General features: G+C 44.1%; 1 protein-coding gene across 2 annotated transcripts in view; it reads left to right on the top strand.

The window, feature by feature from the left end:
* khdrbs2 (KH domain containing, RNA binding, signal transduction associated 2) overlaps positions 1-25168 on the top strand; it is a 344899-nt gene extending 319731 nt beyond the window's left edge. The window contains exons 8-10 of one of the 2 annotated variants that reach the window (XR_005630816.1): positions 8960-9018; positions 22716-22889; positions 25105-25168. Coding sequence is in view for 1 of the 2 variants with exons in the window: in XM_039737811.1 (XP_039593745.1) it covers positions 8960-9018; positions 22716-22813 (157 nt within the window). In the remaining variant the exon portion in view is untranslated. Of the gene's footprint in view, positions 1-8959; positions 9019-22715; positions 23760-25104 lie in introns of those variants that run through there. The other variant, XM_039737811.1, reaches the window with a different exon arrangement.
* The last annotated feature ends 1282 nt before the right edge of the window (positions 25169-26450 follow it).

Here is a 26450-nt window from a genome sequence, read left to right as displayed (position 1 = left end):
TCTCTCTCTCTCTTTCTCTCTATCTCTGTCTCTCTTTTCTCTCTGTCTCTCTTTCTCTCTCTCCCTCTTTCTCACTCTCTCTCTCTTTCTCTCTGTCTCTCTCTCTCTTTCTCTCTATCTCTTTCTCTTTCTTTCTCTCTGTCTCTCCCACAATTTCTGAGGAGTTTTTTTTTTTGTGTGTCCTCTTACCATGTCAAGGCTGGGGGGCTGTCAAATAAAGAAACCTATTAAAGCCCACTGAGGTGTGTGATTCTGGGTTCTATAAGAAATACATTGTTAATGATGTTCTTGTTGTTGATTTGTCCACATCTACCACAATCTTAAAACCACCCGCCTAATATTGTGTAGGACCCCCTGGTGCCATCAAAAACAGCTCTGAGCCATTGAGGTATGGACTCCACCAAGCCTCTGAAGGTGTCCTGTGCTCTCTGACCCCAAGGTGTTAGCAGCTGAGCTTTTAAGGTGGGGTCTCCATGGATCAGGTTTCTCTTTCCGGCACATCCCACAGACGCTCGATCGGATCTTGAGCTGGGAATTTGGAGGGCCTGTCAACACCTTGAACTCTTTGTCATGTTCCTCAGACCGTTCCTGAATAGTTTTTGCAGGGTGCATTATCCTGCTGAAGGGGTGTAAATTGGTTTGCAACATCCTGTAGGTAGGGGGTACACGTCAAAGTAACATCCACATGAATGCCGGGACCCAATGTTTTCCAGCAGAACGTTGCCCAGAGCAGCACACTGCCTCAGCTGGCTTGCCGTCTTCCCAGAGTGCATCTCTTCCCCAGATAGGAGACAAACACACACACACACACACACACACAGCCATCCACATGATCAAAATGAAAACGTGACTCATCAGACCAGGCCACCTTCTACTACTTCATGGTCCAGTTTTGACACTTGTGTGCCCGCTGCGTGCTCTTAAAAATGAATTTGCCAGTGTCATTAAAGAGGTCCTGGATTAAAACCAAGACCCCTCAGAGTTGCTGGATATCATGGCCGGCCTGTACACTGGGACTGTGAGTGCTGTGCAGAGAGGAGGCAGAACTTCTCCGTTCTTCCCAGTTGATTGTGGGGGTCAGCCAGGGTTCTGTTCTGCTCCTACTCTGTTCAATGCTTGTATGGACCGGTGTTGGGTAGAGGAGTGGCGTCCAGTGGCTGGGGGGCATCTGTTGGTGAAGAAAGATTCACTGATCTTGACTTTGCTGACGATGTGGTGATCTTCATGGAGTCAATGGAGGCTCTGATGGGGGCTCTTGCGAGGCTGAGTGAGGAGTCTGAGAGTCTGAGATTGTGAGGGTCCTGATAAAAACCAAAGAGCCAGGCCTGTAATGACCTCTTGGGCACAGCAGTGTGTCTGTCTGCGGAGAGACTGTCGTCCTCATCGAGAGGTTTACTTACCTCAGCGGTGACATTCGTGTGACTCTAGTGACTCTTCCTATGAAGTCAGTAGACGGATTGGGGGAGCATGGGGGGGGGGTCATGATGTCACTTTAAAGGGGTGTGTGGCGCACCTGATATCTCAGCAAAAGGACGAAGGTCCAAGTCTTTAGAGCCCTGGTGCCACCTGGTTTGCTATATGGCTGTGAGACAGTGACCTGACACGAAGACTGGACTGCTTCATGTACTGTGTGTGTCTCTTCAGAGAATCCTTGGGTCCCGCTGGTTTGACTTTGTGTTGCTCATGGAGTCCCGAATGAGGCACATGGCCTGCATTGTGGGGGAGCATCAGTTACGGCACTGAGGCCATGTGGCGCCATTACCCGAGGGTGATCTGGCTCCTTGTTGAGGACCTGCTAACTACCCAAGTGGCTGAACCAGGCCAAGGGGACGCCCACATATCACCTGGCCGCAGTAGATAGAGGGTCATTTCCGGAGGGTGGGACTGCCTGGGGGGTTGCCAACTGGGACCCCGAGCTGTTTCATCGTGTGGTGTGTGTGGTAATGCGCTGTACTGGTGCCTGCTCCCCAACCTGACCTGAACTGTTCTTCACACTGATGTCATAGAGGAACCATTTTTGGTTCCCATGAAGGTTCCGGAAAGCACCTTTTATTAACTTACTCAGACCTGTAAGAGGCTCCATACAGTAAATACCCGTGTCTAGATGGTATCATGCCCTGCGATGGGCTGGTGCCCTGCCCGGGGTTTGTTTCCTGCCTTGTGCCCTGTGTTGGCTGGGATTGGCTCCAGCAGACCCCCGTGACCCTGTAGTTAGGATATAGCGGGTTGGATGATGGATGGATGGATGGTATCAGATCTGTGAAATACCAGCAAGTCATGAATTAAAGAGGACTCTTCCTGCGTGTAATAACACGGGCTAACTCCTGGTTTTCTTTATCTGTGTGTGTCCTACCAGGTCGCCTGCCATACATTAAACATTTTATCCAAACCCATACAGTGGAACCTCGGGTCATGAACCGTAATTCGTTCCAACACTCTGGTCGTAACCCGATTTGGTCGTCACCCAAAGTAATTTCCCCCATAGGATTGTATGTAAATACAACTAATCCATTCCAGACTGTACGAGCTGTATGGAAATATATTTTTTTTAAAGATTTTTAAGCACAAAAATAGTTAATTACACCACAGAATGCACAGTGTAATAGTAAACTAAATGTAAAAACATTGAATAACACTGAGAAAACCTTGAACAGAGAAAACTAACACTGCAAGAGTTCACGCTATGGCCTTACGAACCGCTCGCTGTAAACGCTTTCTTTTTTTTTTAAAGAGTTTTAAGCACAGGGGAAAAAATGAAAATTTTAAAAATCCGTAATTTATACAAAAACTGACGATAAACAACCAAGAAAACTAACCTTTCATGCACGCACGTCTCACCAAGAACGATGTACAGGGAGAGACTGAACAACGGCGCGGAAATCACCGGCGCGTACGAACCGGAAGGGAAACTGGCTTGTTCGTCACCCGAGTGTGTGGTCGTGAACAGATGCAAAAGTCTGGCAAATTTTTTTTGGTCGTAACCCGATCTGTACGTGGTCCGAGACGTTCGTGACCCGAGATTCCACTGTATTGGGATGGTTTTGAAAGCACAAAGAGCCAACGTCATATGCAGAGAACCCGTCCCAGAATGGAATGGTGTTTTGTTAAGTAATGGCTCTATGAGGAACCACACAACCCAGTAAAGAACCAGTATGTTTAAGAGTGTAGGAGCTTTCGGATGATGGACAGGAGTCAGAATGGCCACTCAGCGGCTACACAGCAGGCTGCGATGCTCTTTGTGTTCTGACACTACTTCTGTCGCGGGCCAGCATGATGTACGTTCTTCAGCAGTTTGTGCCACCGTAGCTCTTCTGTGGGATCGAACAGGATGGCCTCATGCATCAATGAGCCTTGGGGGCACCTGTGACTGCCAGTTATCCATCCTTGGACCACTTTTGGTTGATACTGGGAACACGCTGCCATTTTGGAGATGCTCTGACCCAGTCGTCCAGCCATCTCACAGTTTGGCCCTCGTCAAGAGTCACTCAGATTGTCACGCTTGCCCTTTTTCTCCTGATTCTAACACGTCACCTTCAAGAGCTGACGGTGCACTTGCTGCCTAACACCACCCGACTTGACCAGTGCCAATGTGGCAGATTGTCAATGTGAGTCACATCACCTGGCGGAGGTACGAGTGCTGGGGCTGACCGGTGCACTTGCTGCCTTATACCACCCGACCTAACCGGTGCCAATGTGAGTCACATCACCTGGCGGTGGTGCGAGTGCTGGGGCTGACCGGTGCACTTGCTGCCTTATACCAACCGACCTAACCGGTGCCAATGTGAGTCACATCACCTGGCAGAGGTACGAGTGCTGGGGCTGACCGGTGCACTTGCTGCCTTATACCAACCGACCTAACCGGTGCCAATGTGAGTCACATCACCTGGCGGAGGTGCGAGTGCTGGGGCTGACCGGTGCACTTGCCGTTTCACATGGCCGTATGCTGTAGATATCCTGTCTAATGAGTTATATCAGGTTTGATGATTAATGGGTCCTACGCTGTGCCGCTCTGAGCATTTTCTTTTAAGTTTAAACCACATGCACACGCTTTATACTTTCAGACTGGAACATTAGGTTTTTATTTATTGCAAAAATATTCAGTGTGGTACCAGTCTCAGCAGAAAATATGATTGAATGCCATCTGTTAGTAAACAACAGCCATCCCACTCAGTTGTTCTCCTTTTGTAGGAACTTGATAATAACTGTGGTAACAGCGCGCTGATGAAAGTGCCTGCTCTTTAATACACGTAGCGTGTCTTTACAGATCCGACAATTATCTGCTCAGAATTGCCACAATGTTTACCCAAAACAGACGAGTCACCAGGCTGCAATAGAAGCCTCGTGCAGAGAGCCCGCTGATCAGAAGCAGAGCTCATTCCTACCTTCCCGTTTCTTTTGTTACAGCCGGGCATGAGGACGGCTGCCGGCACATAACGTTCTCCAGGGCTTTTCCAGAGCCTTTCACGTATTTCACATGTGCTCAGGGTGAACCTGCTCTCATCGGTGAAAAGCACTGGCCGCCTGCCAGTGGTGGACCTGCCAATTCTGGTATTCTGCCAATCCATGGTGCCAGCTAGAGGACATTGTCGAGCCCTCAGGCCACCCTCATGAAGTCTGTTTCTGATTGTTTGGTCAGAGACGTTCACACCAGTGGCCTGCCTGCATGCTGGAGGTCATTTTGTAGGCTCTGCCAGTGCTCATCCTGTTCCTCGTTGCCCAAAGGAGCAAATACCGGTGGGTCCTACTGATGGGTTAAGGACCTTCTACGAGGGGCCCTGTCCAGCTCTCTGAGAGAAACTGCCTGTCTGTCTCCTGGAATCTCCTCCATGCCCTTGAGACCGTGCTGGGAGCAAACCTTCTGGCAATGAGAGGCACGTATTGATGGAGAAGTTGGACTACCTGTGCCAGCTCTGTGGGGTCCAGGTATGGCCTCACGCTACTGGTAGTGACACTGACCGGAGCCAAATGCAAAACGAGTGACAAAACAGATGAGGAGGGAGAAATGTGACTGGCCTCCCTCCACCTGTTAACCCATTCATTCCTGTTTTGGGGGTCGTCTCAGTGTTGCCCCCCCTCTAGTGCACCAAAGCGGCTGAAACTGATGAACAAGCCCCTCTGCTACTGAACTGAGCAGATCAACAGCCACATGTGTCACTGACTTGATGGACGCTATGTTTTCATTCATAAGGGGTCCCTTCATTTTTTTTGAGCAGTATACAGTGTATATATATTTGTTTTTTCATAAATCAACATAACATTTTTGTGTGAAAAAAATGAGGTTAATCAGTTTTCGCTGTAAAGCAACACATTGCATTCCAATGTCTACTGAATCCTGTTAGTAAATTATTTAATTGTACAGTTATACAACAGGTAAATAATATATATATATATAAATATATAAATATACATATATAGTTGGCCGGGGAGAGGGAAGTCTGGGCCTCTCTGCTTAAGCTGCTGCCCCCGCGACCCGACCTCGGATAAGCGGAAGAGGATGGATGGATGGATGGATATATAAATATATATATAAATATACATATATAGGAATATATATGAGGCGGCATGGTGGCGCAGTGGTAGCGCTGCTGCCTCGCAGTTAGGAGACCCGGGTTCGCTTCCCGGGTCCTCCCTGCGTGGAGTTTGCATGTTCTCCCCGTGTCTACGTGGGTTTCCTCCCACAGTCCAAAGACATGCAGGTTAGGTGGATTGGCGATTCTGAATTGGCCCTAATGTGTGCTTGGTGTGTGGGTGTGTTTGTGTGTGTCCTGCGGTAGGTTGGCACCCTGCCCAGGATTGGTTCCTGCCTTGTGCCCTGTGTTGGCTGGGATTGGCTCCGGCAGACCCCGTGACCCTATTCGGATTCAGCGGGTTAGAAAATGGAAATGGAATATATATATATAAAAAATCATCCTCTTTAATAAAACCCTTGTGTGTGTCCAGTGTCCGTGTGTGTGTGTCTTCTGGTGAAGTGCGCATGTGCGGGGCCACACAGCACGTGTTCAGTCTCATCCTGTGCATTACCTGTGCAGATAGAGAGACAGACACACACACACACAGGCACGCGACAGACAGACAGACAGACAGACAGACACACACACACATGCGAGAGACAGACAGACAGACAGACACAGACACACACACACACACAGGCGAGAGACAGACAGACACAGAGGCGCGCGCTTAAGAGACACACATGCGAGAGACACACACAAAGGCGCGCAAGACAGAGACACACACACACACAGGCACATGCGTGCATTGTTGCAATGTTACTTTTCTTGGTTGTTTATTAAATTACAGATTTTTCAAATGTTCATTTTTTCCCCTGTGCTTAAAACTCATTAAAAAAAGTGTTTTTAGCGAGCGGGTCGTAAGGCTATAGCGCAAACTCTTGCAGTGTTAGTTTTCTCTGTTATTCAATGTTTTTACATTTACTTTACTATTACGCTGTGCTTTCTATGGTATAATTAAGTATATTTGTGCTTAAAAACTTAAAAAAATATATATTTACATACAGTTCATACGGTCTGGAACGGATTAGTTGTATTTACATACAATCCTATCGGGGAAATTACTTCGGTTCACAACCAAATCGGGTTACAACCAGAGTTTTGGAACGAATTATGGTTCCACTGTATTACTGTCAGACAAAATTACAGGCATTTTACGGAAATACAAACCAGTATTACTGCGAGAGAAAATTAAAAGGCACACAATACAGTGACGCATATTACAGCCACATACAAGGTCCCTTGCCATTTAATAGAGACTGTTTGTACAAATGTTTATGCACTACTGTTCTAGCGCCCGTTATTGTAACAGGCTTAATGTCTAGTATATATATAAATATATAAAAATACTTGTTAAAAACCATGCTTATATTAAGTTAAAAAGTGTACTAAAAAGTAAAAAATAAGTCTCTCATACATCACTCATAAAATAAAATCTTGTAGTCTTGGATTTGTTTTATTATAATTTTGTACGCCTCACGCCTGGACAAACTTGTTAAGAAGGCAGGCTCTATTGTAGGATTAAAGCTGGACAGTTTGACATCCGTGGCAGAGCGACGGGCGCTGAGCAGACTCCTGTCAATCATGAAGAATCCACTGCATCTACTGAACAGGATCATCTCCAGACAGAGGAGTAGCTTCAGTGACAGACTTTTGTCACCGTCCTGCTCCACTGACAGACTGAGGAGACCCCACACTATGCGACTCTTCAATTCCACCCGGGGGAGTAAATGCTAACATTAATTTTATTTTAATTTTTTCATTTTATTACTATTTAATTTAATATTGTTTCTTTGTATCAGTATACTGCTGCTGGATTATGTGAATTTCCCCTTGGGATTAATAAAGTATCTATCTATCTATCTATCTATCTATCTATCTATCTATCTATTATATAGTGCCTTTCACATCTATCTATCTATCTATCTATCTATCTAATCAATATTTGAACACTTCCTTTAATATTTCTATCCATTACTAGCACCATCTATTGGTGAAATCTTGAACTATTCTTCATATGAAAGTTTCATTTCTTAATTAACATGGATTCATTGATCAATTAGTGAAAGCGATTATTGATTCATGTACTGTCATCGGAAGTGAGTAAGTGTGCAAAATTTGAAGTCATTTGGACAATAGGAAGTGGGTTAAATATCGATGTACCAGACAACAAACAGGTGAAGTTAAAAAGAAGCGTGGTATCAGGGTTTACACATGAATACAAGGAGGCTCTGGGCCTCATAGTGTCTGAAGTGCTCGGATCGGTCAGAGTCCTAAAACTGTCCCGACTGCAGCTGGATACTTCTCGAGTTTTTCAGTTCTTCTGATTTACTGGTTAGGTGGCACCTTAGGGTTAGCACTGGTACTTCACAACCTGCACTTTGGTCTTTTACTCCTTTTTCAGTTCTGCTTGCATATCATGTGCGAAGCACCCATTGCGAAAGCCTGTCTGTCTGTCTTTGTGTCCATTTGCATGAAACAACTCACACCCATGGCACGGTGGCACAGTGGTAGCGCTGCTGCCTCGCAGTAAGGAGACATGGAGTTTGCATGTTCTCCCCATGTCTGCATGGGTTTCCTTCCACAGTCCAAAGACATGCAGGTTAGGTGCATTGGAGATCCCAAATTGTCCCTAGTGAGTGTGCCCTGCAGTGCCCAGGATTTGTTCCCGCCTTGTGCCCTGTGCTGGCTGGGATTGGCTCCAGGATGTAGCGGGTTGGATACTGACTGACTGACTGACATTGACTAGCATGTCAATATTAGTGTGTGCATTCAGAGTATGTCCCCCATGGGGGGGTCAAGTCAAGTTGGGGAGCATTCACTGGTACAGAAACGAAACAACTCGGGGTCCCGGTTTGCAACCCCAAAGGCAGACACACTGTCCAGTCCCACCCTCTGGGATTGACCCTCTGTCTGCCGCAGCCAGGTGTTTTACGCTGACGACCCCTTGGCCTGGTCCAGCCACTCGGGTCCCCAACAATGAGGGTCCAGGTAACGTGCCTCATTCGGGACTCCATGAGCAACATAAAGTCAAACCAGAGGGACCCCAGCATTTTCTGGAGAGATACCAAAGGAGTCCAGTCTTCGTCTCAGGTCACTGGATGGAGTCCATGTCTCACAAACAGGAAGCACCAGGCCTCTAAAGACTTGGACCTTGGTGCTTTAGTTGAGATATCGGGAGCGCCACACACCCCTTTCCAGTGACCTCATGACCCCCCATGCTCTCCCAATCCGTCTACTGACTTCTTAGGAAGAGTCACCAGTCCATGAGGGGACTGTGTAGTAAACGTGTTGTGCGACCAAAGTGTCTGCCAGTCCCCCAGAGCACAGAGCACAGGTGAAGGGGGGGGGGCATCAAGAAACAAATGGGTCTTTGGCCCACAGATTATGAAAGGCAGTGTCTTTATTTCTATTGTCCTATGACTTGTTGTTTTCTCATTTCCTTTCAGCCCCCTTGAATATTACGAATATGGCCACGGTACAAGTGAAGACGCCTACAACAGTTACGGTAAGCTTAACTTGCTATTTTCCTTCCCATATTCCAGTCAACACTTAAAATGACAAAACGAATCAATCCCTTATGTTGTTACAAAAAGAGGGTTTTGCTTTCCTTGGTTTCGTTTTCCTCCTTCGCCTTTCTGGGCTTGGAGGGCGCATTGATCTGTGGATGCCACTTTGCATTTTGACACGTGGATTTAAGGCCAGAGTCTCGGTTAGATCAATTTTAGATAAAATTCCCACAGCAGGTAATCAGAGGCCTTCAATTGATCTCCACAAGGACAATGAGCGCGCTGATTAGTATTTGCATGTGTTTTACAGTGGCAAATTTCACTTTTATTGACGTTATAATAATGTTACAACAATGCTCTCGGGCACTTGGGATCCAAAGAACTGTGAGAGGGCTTAGGGCCTTTGAGTTATTCTCGACAATCAGGCATTGTTTCATTGTCTCCATTAAAGGAGTCAGCGTTTTCTCAGATGCATTGTTTGATTTTTTTCTTTTTTGTTCAAAGCGTTGTCATCAGTTATCTGTATTTTATATAATGCCACTCATAGTATGTGAGGAATCAGTAAGGTATGGGCAACATGGGCATCCTGCTGAGGGCGGCATGGCAAAAAAAAAAATTCAGAATGGTGATTACAGCCTGAGCCGGGCAGTCCATTAGGGGTTCCGTTTATAAAAGCTAAGGGGCACATGCCCAGGACCCTCTTCATAAACAGCATATTATGTGCACAGAGGAGTGCCAACTGTGTAACTGACAGGGCAGGCGTGTGCTCCAGAATCTGAGGGGGAGGCAAAGTCATCGAAGTCCAGTAATACTGTTTGGGCACTGTTACCTGGGTGGTGCCATATATGAAAGGTAAGGAGCGGGCACCCTCCAGACAACAAATGGCACACATTTCATAAAGTCCACCTTATGTTCACAGATGGGTGCCAGTTATGTAAGTGATATTGTGGGCGTATGCTCTGGACAACAAGGGGGAATCCAAAGTCATTGAAGTCCAGTAATACTGTTTGGGCACTGTTACCCAAGGGGCACCATACATAAAAGATAAGGGGCACACCCTCCAGACAACAAATGGCACACATTTCATAAAGTCCACCTTATGCTCACAGAGGGGTGCCAGTTATGTAACTGATATTGCGGGCATGTGCTCCAGACAACAAGGGGCACCTAAAGTCCAGTCATACTGTTTACACGCCGTCACCCAGGGGGCACCATACATGAAAGATAAGGGGAGTGCGCACCTTAAATTCTGCCATGTGTACACAGATTATTTAACTGAAGGGGCACATGCTCCACACCCTGAGGGTCATTGAAGTTTGCTACTTGCTACCCTCTATAGTCACCAAGGGGCGCCTCCAAATGGGCTTCGACTGGCACTGGTGAGAACTGCTTTGAAGTGCTTGACAGTCCAAACAACCTAAAGAAATAATGACAGCTCTGACGATAGAGAAAGGGGCCGTTTATGGTCCGTGGATGTAAAACTGAGAAAACACGCTAAAAATAAAAGAAGCATGATAGAGGGTATACCCCAAATCGCCCTCTATGCCACGATTTTTGAGCGTGCAGTAATCGCTCCTTGACTTTTTGCCGTTTTGACTCTGCGCTTCCTTTTTCTTGAACATTGCTACAGAGCAGGTGACGCAAGTCCATGTGTCATTGTGTTTAACTTGTCACGCAGCTCTCGGCTCCATCTTGTGGATGAGAGGGAAAACTGCATTGCAGGCTAAGTAAGGTGATCCTGCTGTCACGATGTGCTCTTTGATCTGACTGCTCTTCTAACTGGCGCAGCACCAGTTGTGTTTGTATTTTTATTGTGGGCACCGTCATTTGTTATTTTTTTTGCGTGGCTGCAGTCATATTATCGCTAACAACGTGAATGTGACGGCATCACAAATAGGGCATTTTTTTAGATAGTGTCACGCTAGTTCTGTCTTTCAAGTTTTTGTATTTGAGCTAAAATGCTATGCGTATTTGGTGGCAAAAATGGTTTTGACTTTGGTTATAGGTTTACCGGTAGGGCTTTGGTTACCTTGGTTAACGTTGTGCTTGAGCTCCACTTTTAATTTTTTCCTCGTTATTTCCTCGAGTTTCTAAGTAAGAATGTACGGCTCTTGCGATTTTCTCTTCTCAATTCCCGCTGTTTCGTTTTCATGTTGTTATAAATGACTTACATCTCTTCTTGATGCCATGTTGGTTTTTATGGGGTATCGGATTGTCATTCGGAAGGTATTGAGTGTTGCTTGATGTCAGAAATAAGCTGAATTGGAGTGACTTTAGCACAAGGCTGTGACAACAAAACGTGAAGGGCTCTGAAGGCTTTGTGAAGACCCTGCAGGCCCAGCTCCTTCCGCCCTCTTATTAGCACCACAAGGTCTGACGACATCTTGGGAAGCACAGATGGATCAATTGAGTTAGAAGTGAAAGACTTGCCTAAAATTTACAAAACCGCTATGGCGGCTTCTCCCTCCTGCCTGATGTCCGGATGATCTGCATCACACTGGGAGAGCAGAAATACGCGACAAGACTGCCCACAAAGTGCCAGCCAAGGCAGCAGTGGCGGAAAAACACACATCAGTGGGTTTTAGCTGAACTTTTAATTTTATTTTAATGCAATTGTGTTAAGTCATTACATTTACTAGACATTTTTATACAACACGTACCATACTACTTTACCATCCGCCATTCTACAGTTGATACAATGGCAGTAAAAGAATCGGCATACTGAGGTAGTAGTAGAGATTGAGCCGACATTTATGGCTTATACAGTCCAGCAGCTTAACTACTTGACGACCAAATTGCCTGCCATATAAAAAGGAAAGATTGATCGAATGTCCTATGACTGCGGGCAGGGTGATTGCCCAAAAGCCCTGATGGCAGGCCGAGGACAGCGTCACCGTCTCATATCTGTGGCGATACAATGCATTACTCCTACTCTTTACTAGATTTGAACTGATCTCCGGTTCAGTTTGTTCTTATATACTGTAGCGCACCTCAGTCACAGAATCAGATATACCACACTGCAAATCAAACACAAATATCATCCCTGCGTCTGCCTGGGTTTCCTCAGAGTTCTGCACTTTCCTCCCACTCTACAAAGGCATGCTGGGTAGGTGAACTGGTGACACTAAATTGGCCTAAGGGTGTGTGGATGAGTGTGGTGGGTATGACTGACGCCCTGCCCGGGGTTTGGTCCTGCCTTGCACCCTTCACACCCCCCACAACCCTCTTCAGGACTAAACAGATCAGAGAAATGACTGACATTCATCAATAGAAATCAACTCTCACAGTTTCCCCCCCTTTAGTTCTTCCAGACCAACAATAATCCATTTTCATTTGGATCAAGCAAGTGATTCAGGGAAATCTACATTGGCATAAGGCAATCCACGTGACAGGGCAACATAACCCAAATCAGGAGGGGGGAAGCAGCAAAGTTTACCACAATGTTGGTGACAGGCGGTGTAAAGGCTTACTTTTAAAAAGACACCGGAGAATGATGATGACAAATGTTATTAAAGCAACAAGTGCTCCAGCCCAGCACAAACCTCACGGCTTTGAATTAAGCACTTTAGAAAATGACATCTCATGACACAAACATGACACACCGAATGTACTGTATACATTATATATATATATATATATATAGTGGACTTGAACCCGGACACAGACAGGCGGACATCTTATTTCACCCAACACACGTTTATTTACAGTTATATTCAGTGCACACAAACCCCAGTGCCTCCAGCACCGTTCCCCAAAATGTCCAGGCCTCACAGTCCTTGTGCCTTTCTCCTGGCCGCCTCCAGTCCCTCTCCAGCTCCGTCCTCTTCCACCCGACTTCCACTCTCGACTGAAGGGAGGCGGCCCCTTAAATAGGAACCCGGATGGGCTCCAGCTGTTTCCCGGCACTCCTCCATAGACACGCCCCAGTGTGGCGGAAGTGCCGGCTGCGCACCCGGAAGCTGTCTGGGTGTCCCCTGTCGTCTTCCCCCCAGCACTTCCGGGTGGGGCGGAAGTGCTGGGCTCCAGGGATATCCAGGCACCGGGTGCCGCCTGGCGGTGGCCGGGTGTCCCTACAGGGCTGGGCTTCCAAGCCCTTTACCCGAGGCCCCCAATATAACCAGGGCGGACGCCCCCTCGCAGAGTGGAGAAGGCACAAGCCCTCCTCCGGTCCTCCTCGGCGCCCCGGTTGCCACAATATATACATACACACACACACATATACAGTATGTACAGTGGTGTGAAAAACTATTTGCCCCCTTCCTGATTTCTTATTCTTTTGCATGTTTGTCACACAAAATGTTTCTGATCATCAAACACATTTAACCATTAGTCAAATATAACACAAGTAAACACAAAATGCAGTTTTTAAATGATGGTTTTTATTATTTAGGGAGAAAAAATCCAAACCTACATGTCCCTGTGTGAAAAAGTAATTGCCCCCTGAGCCTAATAACTGGTTGGGCCACCCTTAGCAGCAATAACTGCAATCAAGCGTTTGCGATAACTTGCAATGAGTCTTTTACAGTGCTCTGGAGGAATTTTGGCCCACTCATCTTTGCAGAATTGTTGTAATTCAGCTTTATTTGAGGGTTTTCTAGCATGAACTGTCTTTTTAAGGTCATGCCATAGCATCTCAATTGGATTCAGGTCAGGACTTTGACTAGGCCACTCCAAAGTCTTCATTTTGTTTTTCTTCTTCAGCCATTCAGAGGTGGATTTGCTGGTGTGTTTTGGGTCATTGTCCTGTTGCAGCACCCAAGATCGCTTCAGCTTGAGTTGACGAACAGATGGCCGGACATTCTCCTTCAGGATTTTTGGTAGACAGTAGAATTCATGGTTCCATCTATCACAGCAAGCCTTCCAGGTCCTGAAGCAGCAAAACAACCCCAGACCATCACACTACCACCACCATATTTTACTGTTGGTATGATGTTCTTTTCTGAAATGCTGTGTTCCTTTTACGCCAGATGTAACGGGACATTTGCCTTCCAAAAAGTTCAACTTTTGTCTCATCAGTCCACAAGGTATTTTCCCAAAAGTCTTGGCAATCATTGAGATGTTTCTTAGCAAAATTGAGACGAGCCCTAATGTTCTTTTGCTTAACAGTGGTTTGCGTCTTGAAATCTGCCATGCAGGCCGTTTTGCCCAGTCTCTTTCTTATGGTGGAGTCGTGAACACTGACCTTAATTGAGGCAAGTGAGGCCTGCAGTTCTTTAGACGTTGTCCTGGGGTCTTTTGTGACCTCTCGGATGAGTCGTCTCTGCGCTCTTGAGGTAATTTTGGTCGGCCGGCCACTCCTGGGAAGGTTCACCACTGTTCCATGTTTTTGCCATTTGTGGATAATGGCTCTCACTGTGGTTCGCTGGAGTCCCAAAGCTTTAGAAATGGCTTTATAACCTTTACCAGACTGATAGATCTCAATTACTTCTGTTCTCATTTGTTCCTGAATTTCTTTGGATCTTGGCATGATGTCTAGCTTTTGAGGTGCTTTTGGTCTACTTCTCTGTGTCAGGCAGCTCCTATTTAAGTGATTTCTTGATTGAAACAGGTGTGGCAGTAATCAGGAAATTGAACTCAGGTGTGATACACCACAGTTAGGTGATTTTTGAACAAGGGGGCAATTACTTTTTCACACTGGGCCATGTAGGTTTGGATTTTTTTTTTCTCCCTAAATAATAAAACCATCATTTAAAAACTGCATTTTGTGTTTACTTGTGTTATATTTGACTAATGGTTAAATGTGTTTGATGATCAGAAACATTTTGTGTGACAAACATGCAAAAGAATAAGAAATCAGGAAGGGGGCAAATAGTTTTTCACACCACTGTATATGTGTGTGTGTGTATATATTTATTCTATATATATATATTGTAAAATAAGGACAAAGACAGCATAAAGGGTTGGGGTTTCCGGCCCCGTATACTGTAAAGTAAGAAATCAAAATTCAAGGTCAATTTATACAAACAGAAACAATCGTTCATACGCGCGACGACTTCACATGCGTCGGCGGCCATTTTTATATAGGAGGAGCCAGAAGTGGAGGAATGCTGGGAAGGAGGCGTGAGGGATGACGGGATTCCTGACGTCAGGGAAGATGGCGGAGGAAGGGCGGAAGTGGACGTGCTGCGGTCAGGTTAAGATGGCGGAGCGTCTTTTTTCCTAGAAGAGAGAGCAGAAAGGTTAGTACCCCGCCATTCCCTACCGGCGAACGTCCTTCGAAGCGATTTCGGGTCCATCCGCGGCCTCCTACTCGCGCATGCGTGACAATATATACTGCGCGTTTCTCAGATTGCCGCAAATAAATCGGTACGGCAAGCAAACTACGATACACAGCGAAATGAGAGAAGTCGCAAAATCAACTGGAATGTTCAAGCAAATTATAGAAAAAAAAAAACAAATCTAAATCCGTTAAGTAAGTGGACGGACAGACAGAGAGACATTGGATTTTATATGTCAGTAAACCTTCAACATAATGTGCAGTTAAACTCTCAACAGCATTCTCAGCACTTCTGGAGCTTAGGTGAGCCAGAAGGAGTTGCATTGCGTCTTGTGGACCTGGAGAAAGCATACGACAGGGGGCCTCGAGAGGAGTTGTGGTATTGAATGAGGAAGTCGGGAGTGGCAGAGAAGGATGTAAGAGTTGTACAGGATATGAAGTGTGACCACGGTGAGGTCTGCGGTAGCAGTGATGGAGGTGGGATTACATCAGGGACCGGCTCTAAGCCTTTTCTTATTTGCAGTGGTGATGGACAGGTTGACAGATGAGATTAGAGTGGAGTCCCCGTGGACTGTGATGTTTGCTGATGACATTGTGATCTGTAGCGATTGTAGAGAGCAGGTCGAGGAGACCCTGGAGAGGTGGAGATCTGCTCTAGAGAGGAGAGGAATGAAGGTCAGTAGGAACACCAACACAGAATACATGTGTGTGAATGAGAGGGAGGTCAGTGGAATGGTGAGGATGAAGGGAGTAGAGTTGGTGAAGATGGAGGAGTTTAAATACTTGGGATCTACAGTACACAGTAATGGAGATTGTGGAAGAGAAGTGAAGAAGAGAGTGCAGGCAAGGTGGAGATGAGTGTCAGGAGTGATTTGTGACAGACGGGTATCAGCAAGAGTAAAAGGGAAGGTCTACAGGACGGTAGTGAGACCAGCTATGTTATATGGGCTGGAGACGGTGACACAGGAGACAGAGCTGGAGGTGGCAGAGTTAAAGATGTTAAGATTTGCATTGGGTGTGACGAGGTTGGACAGGATTAGAAATGAGGACATTAGAGTTGGACGGGTGGGAGACAAAGTCAGAGAGGTGAGATTGTGTTGGTTTGGACATGTGCAGAGGAGAGATGATGGGTATATTGGGAGAAGGGTGGTAAGGATTGAGCTGCCAGGCAAGAGTAAAAGAAGAAGGCCTAAGAGAAGGTTTATGGATGTGGTGAGAGAAGACATGCAGGTGATGGGTGTGACAGAGCAAGATGACAAGGACAGGAAGATATGGAAGAAGATGATCCGCTGTGGCGACCCCTAATGGGAGCAGCTGAAAAAAGAAGAAGTAGAGCCAGATAACTATAAGAATTTTCACCAGGCAGCTCTGAAAATGTCTGCTTTGTTTGGGTCTCCATACCTCTGTGAACCTGTGACATGAATGTCATGAAATCAAAGACTGACAGACGACCATTGAAATGACTCCATAAGAGTGAACCTCAGTGGCTCCACTCCACCATAATTGTTGACTCCATGCAGTGCCAGTCATCTGACTAACTAAAAAACACATGACACATGCAACTGGACATGTGAGTAAAGTGACGCAGTGACATGGAACAAAATGACAAAGGAATACATCATATCTGTGGATTTGGAATTGTTACAGCATTCATGTTTTAATTCAACAGTGTGAGATACACGAGAAAATGCACACAGACATAAAAAATGCACTTGCAGGTGAACTAAATATATTTTTTGATGTTTTAATGCAAAGTGTGGGTTGTGGACACCAGCATTTTGTAAATGTGCAGGCAAAACAAGCTTATTCAGTTTGTTTGGGTTGAAATAAGCGATGAGAATAAACGTTAGAAGACACGAGGAGCTCTCGGCCATTTTCATTTTGTAAAAGTAGCTCTCAAGGGAAAAAAGGTTAGAGACCCCTGATCTACAGTCTGTTATGGTGAAGGATGCTCTGAGCCATACTTCCTGTTCTGGGAAATGCAATGCTACTTGGTCCCTTATGCTGCCTCGTCAGGTCCTCTCCTGAATGACTTTGCCTCATTCATAAGAAAAGGAAAATGATTCCTATAGAAACGAACCCCCAGGCTCACCTGACTTCTTCCAGCGAGTTGAATAACTTTTTCCTCCTGCCCTTCTTGTGGCGTCTCCTTCCCCTTTGGCTCTGGCACTCTCTCCTCCTCCTCCTCCTCCTTCCACTTTCTCCCGCCACTGATTTACATACAGTTGGCTCCTCCCCTTACAGTTTGTTTGGCTCTCTCCGAGCCAGGAGCTCCCTTCCCCATGAACCACTGGCTGGCCTGGCACATTCAGCAATCCACCATTAACCAGGCTAGGGACAGGTGCAAACTGCCAGTGACAACCACACATATCCGTGACAACCATTACAAGCAACCTAGGTGAATATAGGGAAATAATAGTGTGGCACACCTGGGGCTGAACTTGAGAGGACCAACATACTCAGGTAGTCCACTTTTGGTGGACTTTCTTGTATACTCAGATATGGAGATGGATATTTGAGGAGTAAACAACAACAACAACATTTATTTATATAGCACATATTCATACAAAAAAAAATGTAGCTCAAAGTGCTTTACATGATGAAGAATAGAAAAATAGAAGACACAATAAAAATTAAACATAAGTCAACATTAATTAACATAGAATAAGTAAGGTCCGATGGCCAGGGTGGGCAGAAAAAACAAAAAAACAAAAAAACTCCAGACGGCTGGAGAAAAAAATAAAATCTGTAGGGATTCCAGACCATGAGACCACACAGTCCCCTCTGGGCAAACCATAAGACAAGGATTAAATTTTCATATCATGAACATTAAAGAACCATCAACAACAAATCAAATCAAATTAATAATATATTAAATAATTATTATAAAAGTAACGGACTCTGCAGCTTCATGAATAAACCACTGCTGGTTAATGGAAAAAGCCCAAACGTGGACAGAAATCTACGTTTTGTACCAAATACTTGTATGCAAAATTTGGTTGACCTCAGTGACAGCGTACTCAAGTTATCGTGTTTACACACACATGGACACAATCACAATCACACACACATACAGACACACATAATATCAAAAATGGTATTTTTGGACTCAGGGAGGTCTAAAACGTTGAGATTCAATGAATTCAAAAGATGTTAATCAGCAGCAAACACAGGTCACTAATTAAGAAAAGGGTTAGAATGAAAGCCTGCAGGCACTGTGGCCCTCCAGGACCGGAGTTTCAGACCACTGCTTTAGAGTCAGGTCAGGTCAGGTGGTAGAGCATTGCCGCTCCCACCACACGACGAAACAGCTCGGGTTCCTGGTCGGTAACCCCCCCAGGCAGACACACGGTCCAGTCCCACCCTCCAATAATGACCATCAATCTGCTGCAGCCAGGCGCTAGGTGGGCGTTCCCTTGGCCTTGTCCAGCCGCTCGGGTCCTCAACAGTAAGCCGGATGACCCTCAGGTAATTGCGCCACATGGCTGTAGTGCCATAACTGACGTTCCCTCACAATGAAGGTCATGTGCCTCATTCAGGACTCCATGAGCAACACAAAGTCAAACCAGCAGGACCCTCTGAAGAGACACTCAGGTCACTGGATAGCGTCCATGTCTCACAAACAGGGAGCACCAGGACTCTAAAGATTTGGACCTTCGTCCTTTTGCAGAGATATCAGGAGTGCCACACACCCCTTTCCAGTGACCTCATGACCCCCCCCCATGCTCTCCCAATCCATCTACTGACTTCATAGGAAGAGTCACCAGAGTCACGTGAATTTTAGAGTGCTTTAAATAACTAACTCACTGTTAGGCGTGATCGTATATTATTGTGAAGGATGCGCCAAGCCGTACCTCATCACACACAGTCCCTTGCGCTGGCCCGTCAAGTCCTCTCCCGAGTGACTTCATCTCATCCAGAACAACAGGAAAGCGATTCTTACCGGAATGAACTCGGGTTCGCCTGACTTTTTCCAGCGAGTAGTGTAGCGTCCCCTCTTGCTTTTTTGCCGTCTTGACTTCTCCTTCTGGTCTGGCACTTTCTCCCTTTCCCACCACAACTTTAGCTGTGGTCGACTCCTCCTCTTATAATTTATTGGTCCCTACAAGTCAGATGCTCCTTTCCCCATGAACCATCACCCGGCAGTACAATTCCACCATTATGAGGACTATGGAAAGGCGCACACTGCCCATGACACACACAGACACACAGAGTAAGCGTTACATGGTTGTGACTTCAAGGCCACCCTGACACGTTCTGACCAGGCAGCATGGAGCTCTGTCAGTGCCATTAGCCTCTTTACTTCCATCCGTTTCCATGCCCCGTTTTTCCTCTTCAGGGTCCAGGATCGTGGATGCAAGTTAATTTGCAGGGCAATTGGCATTCTAATTACATTTAAAGGAATTGCTGTCTCATTTGGCCCAGTAAATGAATGCTGTTATAAACTTTATTCCTTCAGGGGGGAGAGAGAAATAAAAGCAGCAAAGCACACAGTCAGTGTGACCTTCACGTCACTAGCAGAACACTTCCAGATTTTATAAGTTGCAAGAAACTGCGTTAATGTAATCTGTTAAAAATTAATCATAAAAGAGCAGAGGAGTATTAAATGATCCATTCTAAGCTTCCAATATCATTACTTTTTATTAGGCACTCTGTTATAATCATGCTGATATTGCTTGGAGAATGAGACTGTAAAAGAAAAAATAAAATAAAATATTCTGACTGTCTGGGTTTTGTCCAAGTGAAATAAAAATATTGATGGCACAGTGCCTGGCAGTGCCGTCCCGCAGTTAGCTTTAAATTCCAGTCAGGCCATCACTTTGGTGGGGTTTGTATGTTCTACCTGTGCCCGTGAGGTTTGCTATAGGCAGCCAGCATCCATGACGAGTTTGGCTGGTGACTTGTGAAGTTTTCTAAAAGTGTGGGTGGGCTGGCATACCACCCAGCCAGTTGAGATCCACAGACCATTAGCACGTTCAACAGTGGCACTGGTGGCTCTTATGTGACGGCGTAACAGTGGCGTGCTGGTTACAGCAGCAGCTTTACAGACTTAACACCTCGCCAGTATGGCCGGCCGATGCCCGTGTCAGCGTGAGTCTCTGCCTCTAGTTACTCCATTTCTCCAACAAATTCCAAAGCAGAGCAGATTAGGGGCCTATGGAAAGCACATTAGAAATGAACCACCGGCAGATAAATAGGGTGGGAGGGGCAGTGACTGACAGGTGGCCCCGCCTCTTGGGGGACCACCCACAAATCAAAGGCAAAGGTAATACAGCAAAATCAAAAACGAGGAACAGTGCAAATAATTAACCAAAGTAAAAATGAAAATGAAAAACATGAAACAAGGAACCATCCATCCATCCATCCTCTTCCGCTCATCCGGGGTCGGGTCGCGGGGCAGCAGCTTAGCAGCAGAGAGGCCCAGACTTCCCTCTCCCGCCACTTCTTCCAGCTCTTCCGGGAGAATCCCAAGGTGTCCCAGGCCAGCCGGGAGACATAGTCCCTCCAGCGTGTCCTGGGTCTTCCCCGGGACCTCCTCCTGGTTGGACGTGCCCGGAACACCTCACCAGGGAGGCGTCCAGGAGGCATCCTGATCAGATGCCCGAGCCACCTCATCTGACTCCTCTCGATGCGAAGGAGCAGCGGCTCTACTCTACTCTGAGCCCCTCACGGATGACTGAGCTTCTCACCCTCTCTTCAAGGGTTAGGGTTCCTTCCCTCACCTATGGTCATCAGCTAGGGGTAGTGACCGAAAGAACGAGATCATGAATACAAGCGGCTGAAATGAGTTTCCTCCGCAGAGTGTCTGGGCTTTCCTTTAAAGATAGGATGAAACAAGGAACCCCGGCTGAAATATGATATCCAGGATCGGAGTCAGACATCCCCGGTATGCTGCTTTACTCAAAACTAGCAGTGCTGCCCGTTTAAGATGGGTTGAAACCTGAGTAATCAACGTGAATGCTTGCAGTGCACCATCTGTTGGAATGTACTTTGCAATGTATGTAGTAATAAAATATATTGCATTTGTCGTTTCAGCAGATGATGCATTACAAACATTTGTAATAACATGCATTACCACAAATGTTGGTGATGTGCCATCTGTTGGAAAGACAAATGCAATGCATGAATCTCTGTTACATGCCGTTTGGTATTGCATTAATGAAAGTTGGGTTAATATTTGATGCACCATCTGTTGGAATGACAAATGCAATGCATATGTCTCTGTTACATGCCATTTGGTATTGCATTCATGAAAGCAGGGATAATATTTGATGTGCCGTCTGTTGGAATGACAAATGCAGTGCCTCTCATTGCTAAAAAAAATATTTGTGATGAGTTATTTGTTGCAAGTGTGATTTTTGAAGCCAAGGGACAATGGCACAGAATCAGTACACAACGCAGATCATGAAAACTGGCTCCCGGTCATCAAGGCCCGCATCTACAGTCATCTCTAAGTCCCCATCCCCGTGTAATCCCTACAGTAGTAGGAATGTTTTATGTCATTTGGTATGGGACTCATAAAAGCAGGGTTTATGTTTGTGATGCGCCGTCTGTTGGAAAGACAAATGCAATGCATATGTCTCTGTTACATGCCGTTTGGTGTAGCATTCAAGAAAGTTGGGTTAATATTTGATGCACCATCTGTTGGAATGACAAATGCAATGTATATGTCTCTGTTACATGCCGTTTGGTGTTGCATTCATGAAAGCAGGGATAATATTTGATGCGCCGTCTGTTGGAAAGACAAATGCAATGTATATGTCTCTGTTACATGCCGTTTGGTATTGCATTCATGAAAGCAGGGATAATATTTGATGCGCCGTCTGTTGGAAAGACAAATGCAGTGCCTCTCATTGCTAAAAAAAATATTTGTGATGAGTTATTTGTTGCAAATGTGATTTTTGAAGCCAAGGGACAATGGCACAGAATCAGTACACAACACAGATCATGAAAACTGGCTCCCGGTCATCAAGGCCCGCATCTACAGTACAGTCATCTCTAAGTCCTCATCCCCGTGTAATCCCTACAGTAGTAGGAATGTTATATGTCATTTGGTATGGGACTCATAAAAGCAGGGTTTATGTTTGTGATGCGACATCTGTGGGAATGACAAATGCAGTGCAGGTCCGCCACCGCCCTGATCGCTCCGTTTTACATACAGTAAATGAACAGCTCATCCGGTGCTGGGTGTGCGACTACATTGTAAAACAGGGCCAGGATGGTGAAAATGGAGAGAGTGTTTAGTTATCTAATCTCACAGCTTGGTGTTTGATACACAGAGAGCCCAAAGCTTATAAGGGACTCTCTCCTCAAGGTTTGTGGTGCCTTTTTTTTGTGTTTGTTCTCTTTTGTACTTGTGGTGACTTAGTGGTGTTTAAATGCATGAAGCCGTTCACTCTGGGGAATCTGGCGACCTGTGCTTGTCCATCACTCTCCTCTTTTTGGTTTTTTGTGTTTTTCTTTTCTCTCCAAATCTAGCTGAAGAAGACTGGCCTTCTGCCCGCCCCAGCCTGAAGGCTCCACCGCCGAGGTTATCCCGAGGGGGCTACAGAGAGCACCCCTATGGTAGATATTAAAGGTGCACCTCGTCGGCGACTCCTGCTCTAAGACTACATTAATTTTCCTGTGTTCGACACTTAATCGACAATACAAGTAATAGTCCATTTCTATTTTTGTTTTTGGTCCTTCCTTGCTCTTTTAACCCTAGGGATGTGTGCTGTTGGTACACTGAACACATCTTATGTTACCTATGGTGCCGCAGTGAAGTCAGCATTATTCTTTTTTTTTATAACATGGACTTAAATAAAAATAACAAAAAAAAAAGGGAAAGACTAAATCCTAAAATGAAAGCACTTGGCCAAGCTCTGTCAGTAAATCCACGCATCGAGATGCTGCTCTTTTGGTTTGTCAGACTTCTGTGTATTTTCAGTCAAGGAAAAAAAAAAAACAAAAAATAAACAAAAAGACAAAAAAAACAAAAGAATTTTTAAAAAAAAAAGCATGCTGTTGTTACAGCCTTTAAGACTCTCGAGCCTTAGTGGATCCTGGAACGCCGGAGAGAAGAGACTGTAACTGAGAGACGTAACCCAGCTGTAGATATATGTCCTGCTATAATAAACTGTCTTCTTTAATTTGTTAGTTAGTTTGACGATGTTCAATAGCTTTAGTTTGTAAATTCAAACATTTTAAAAATGCTGTTTTAATGGGGTGGAACGCAACCAGCTATGTATGTAGCTAACTAAGTGGTCTGTTCGGTGTTTTAACTTGTATTTGTTTATAAAAGAAAAGAAAAGAAAAAAACATTAAGCACCTAAAGTTCCTTGTGTAAGCTTCTTCTAAATAGGTGACCTTAACTTGTCAATTCTGTTTTGTCATTAAAGCTGAAATTTTTTTTAAATTTGTAAAATTTTAAAAAAAGAAAAAAAAAAAAGCAATGAATTCTTTGGTTTTTAGCACTAAATGCCTGCTTTATTTCTTCTTCATGAAATGGCTAAATTGTTTTTATACTTAATAAAAAAAAAACCAAACTCTAGAACAATAACAACAACAACAACAACAAAACTGAAATTTTGTTTTTAAGAACTTTTGTGTAAAGATTTAAAAGCTGTATTAATACGCAGTGGTTGTTAAAAAACTTTAAAAAAAAAAAAAAGCTAATAAGCTAAACTGTTACATGAACCTTGGTTAGTAATCTTAATGTATTTAACATGTTAATGGAGAAAAACTGTTTAGAACAATAAATGGATTTTAAACTATCCTCTAAGCTTGATCTTACTAAACACAAACTCTGATTGACTTGTTTGCACTAGCATGTCTCTCGTGAGAACGTAACGGAGATTAAAGAGGTAAGCCTGCCACTTACCACTCACTCTTCGACTGTCTAAATGCCTTTGAGTTTCCCTGCACATTTAATAAGCCATCCAACATGTGGACATTGCATAGACTCACCTTCCTGTCTTCACTCAGAGCAGTGCACTGAATGCATTACCCAGTTGCCAATGAGTGTCTTTACCAGCAGGTCATCAGTGTCACTGCCCGGATGTTTGTTCTTTTTTTTAATTTATTTATTTATTTGATTTTTTTATTATTATTATTACTATTATTATTATTATTATTATTATTATTTTTAATCCAACCTCAGCAGAACTGTATTTGTAATTTTCAGTGCGAAATTACGCCGCACCAGTGTAGAGAGCTGATATTTCTTTTCTGACTAGTAGACCGAGATGCCGGATGATTATTAAGGAAATAGATCGCAGGACTCAAAGGATGACTAAACATTAAACAGGTAACCCTAACAGTAACTCTCTAATTTTGCGTATGCAACGCTAAGTTTTAAATGATAAAGTTACTAATAGTTAAAAAAGTAAACCTTCCAACTTTAACCAAAAAAAAAGTAGGTTTCTAGGCTCTTAAAAACCGCTAATTAACATTAAATAGTAGCTTCATTTTTATTTCTTCAATATATATATAACCCTGCAATCAATAAACAAGACTAAAACTAATATTAATGATGAATATCTTGCTAAACTTAAGATTTATAACCTATAAAAAAAAAAAAGAAAAGATTGCAAGTATGGTTTAGGGCAATCAAAAACGGTAAATCCTTAAAAAGAACAATGAAATGATGATGGCTCCATTGTATCTAAGATTGGTTTACTTTTTTGATAGTAACGAGGAAAATGAAAAGCCTTCCATTCACTTTTGAATTGTTAAAGAAGTGCCTTGCAGGTTTTGTTCTGTTTGCATGCTCATTTCTTAATTAATGCTCTCTTTAGAGGTGTTGTTTTCAATGAAAAAGCCATTCCTTGCTGTTACTCCTGCTGTACACTTCTCTGCATACAAATGACACATTTTCCTTTTACAGGTAGGAAACAATTATCAAGGAACTGCTCAGTACAAAACAAATGTATATACATAAATAAAAAAAAGACATTAAAATGAACCACAGCAGAAGTTCAACTCCAGGTAAGCAGCTTTATTTGATCTTTTTCACTTACTGTATGATTTCATGAATGGGCAAAGTAAAATCAAGGGGCAAAATTCAGCATTGTTGGGCACAAAGTGGCACACGTACTGTACTTAAGGCACCATGCCTATGAAAAGGGTCCACTGGACACCCTCAATCCTCACTGGTGTAGCCCACCCATTTTACAAGTCAGAGAATTAGTCTGACCACCTGTTTGGGGTTTCAGTCAGTATGGAGGTCTGAGCTACATAATATAGTATAGTATATGTACAGTATATACAGAACAATACATACAGTATGTATACTGCATTTTATATGTATACCCATATATACCAATATTATCTATCCATCTATGTCTTATAAAGTGTATTTCATATCTACTGCATCTATCTAGATACTGTAGATCGACAGACAGAATGAAAGGCACTATATAATAGATAGATAGTTAGGAAATTTACTATATAATAGATAGATAGATAGATAGATAGATAGATAGATAGTAGATATGAAAGGCACTATATGATAGATAGATAGATAGATAGATAGGAAAGGTACTATATAAGAGAAGATAGATAGATATGAAATGCACTATATCACAGACAGATATTTATGAAATCTATCTATATCTATAGATTTATATATAGGCTGTTCTATCTGCCAAAGATGGGTTGAAATCTCAGTAATCAATTTAGATCTCAGCATTAATGTTTGCAGTGATGTCTCTGTTATATGCCATTTGATATGAGGAACAGTAGTGTTAATATTTGTTGAAATAACAGATATGGATGTATATATACAGTATATATATATATATATATATATATATATATATATATATATATATATATATATATATATATATATAATACACATACAAAGATATACAGTCATATGAAAAAGTTTGGGACCCCTCTCAGCCTGCATAATAACTGACTCTCCTTTGAACATAAAGATAGCAGTGGTATGTCTTTCATTTCCTAGGAACATCTGAGCACTGCGGTGTTTTCTGAACAAAGATTTTTAGTGACGCAGTATTTAGTTGTAAGAAATTAAATCAAATGTGAAAAACTGGCTGTGCACAAATGTGGGTCCCCTTGTCATTGTGCTGATTTGAATGCCTGTCACTGCTCAGTGCTGATTACTTGGTATGATGAGCTCGTCAAGCCTTGAACTTCATAGACAGGAGTGTCCAATCATGAGTGCTAAAAGGTATTTAAGGTGGTCAATTACAAGTTGTGCTTCCT

The sequence above is a fragment of the Polypterus senegalus genome, chromosome 16 (genome assembly GCF_016835505.1).
Source record: "Polypterus senegalus isolate Bchr_013 chromosome 16, ASM1683550v1, whole genome shotgun sequence".
NCBI lineage: Eukaryota > Metazoa > Chordata > Cladistia > Polypteriformes > Polypteridae > Polypterus > Polypterus senegalus.
Note: the sequence above shows the minus strand (reverse complement) of the source record. Positions and strands in the feature narration are given on the sequence as shown.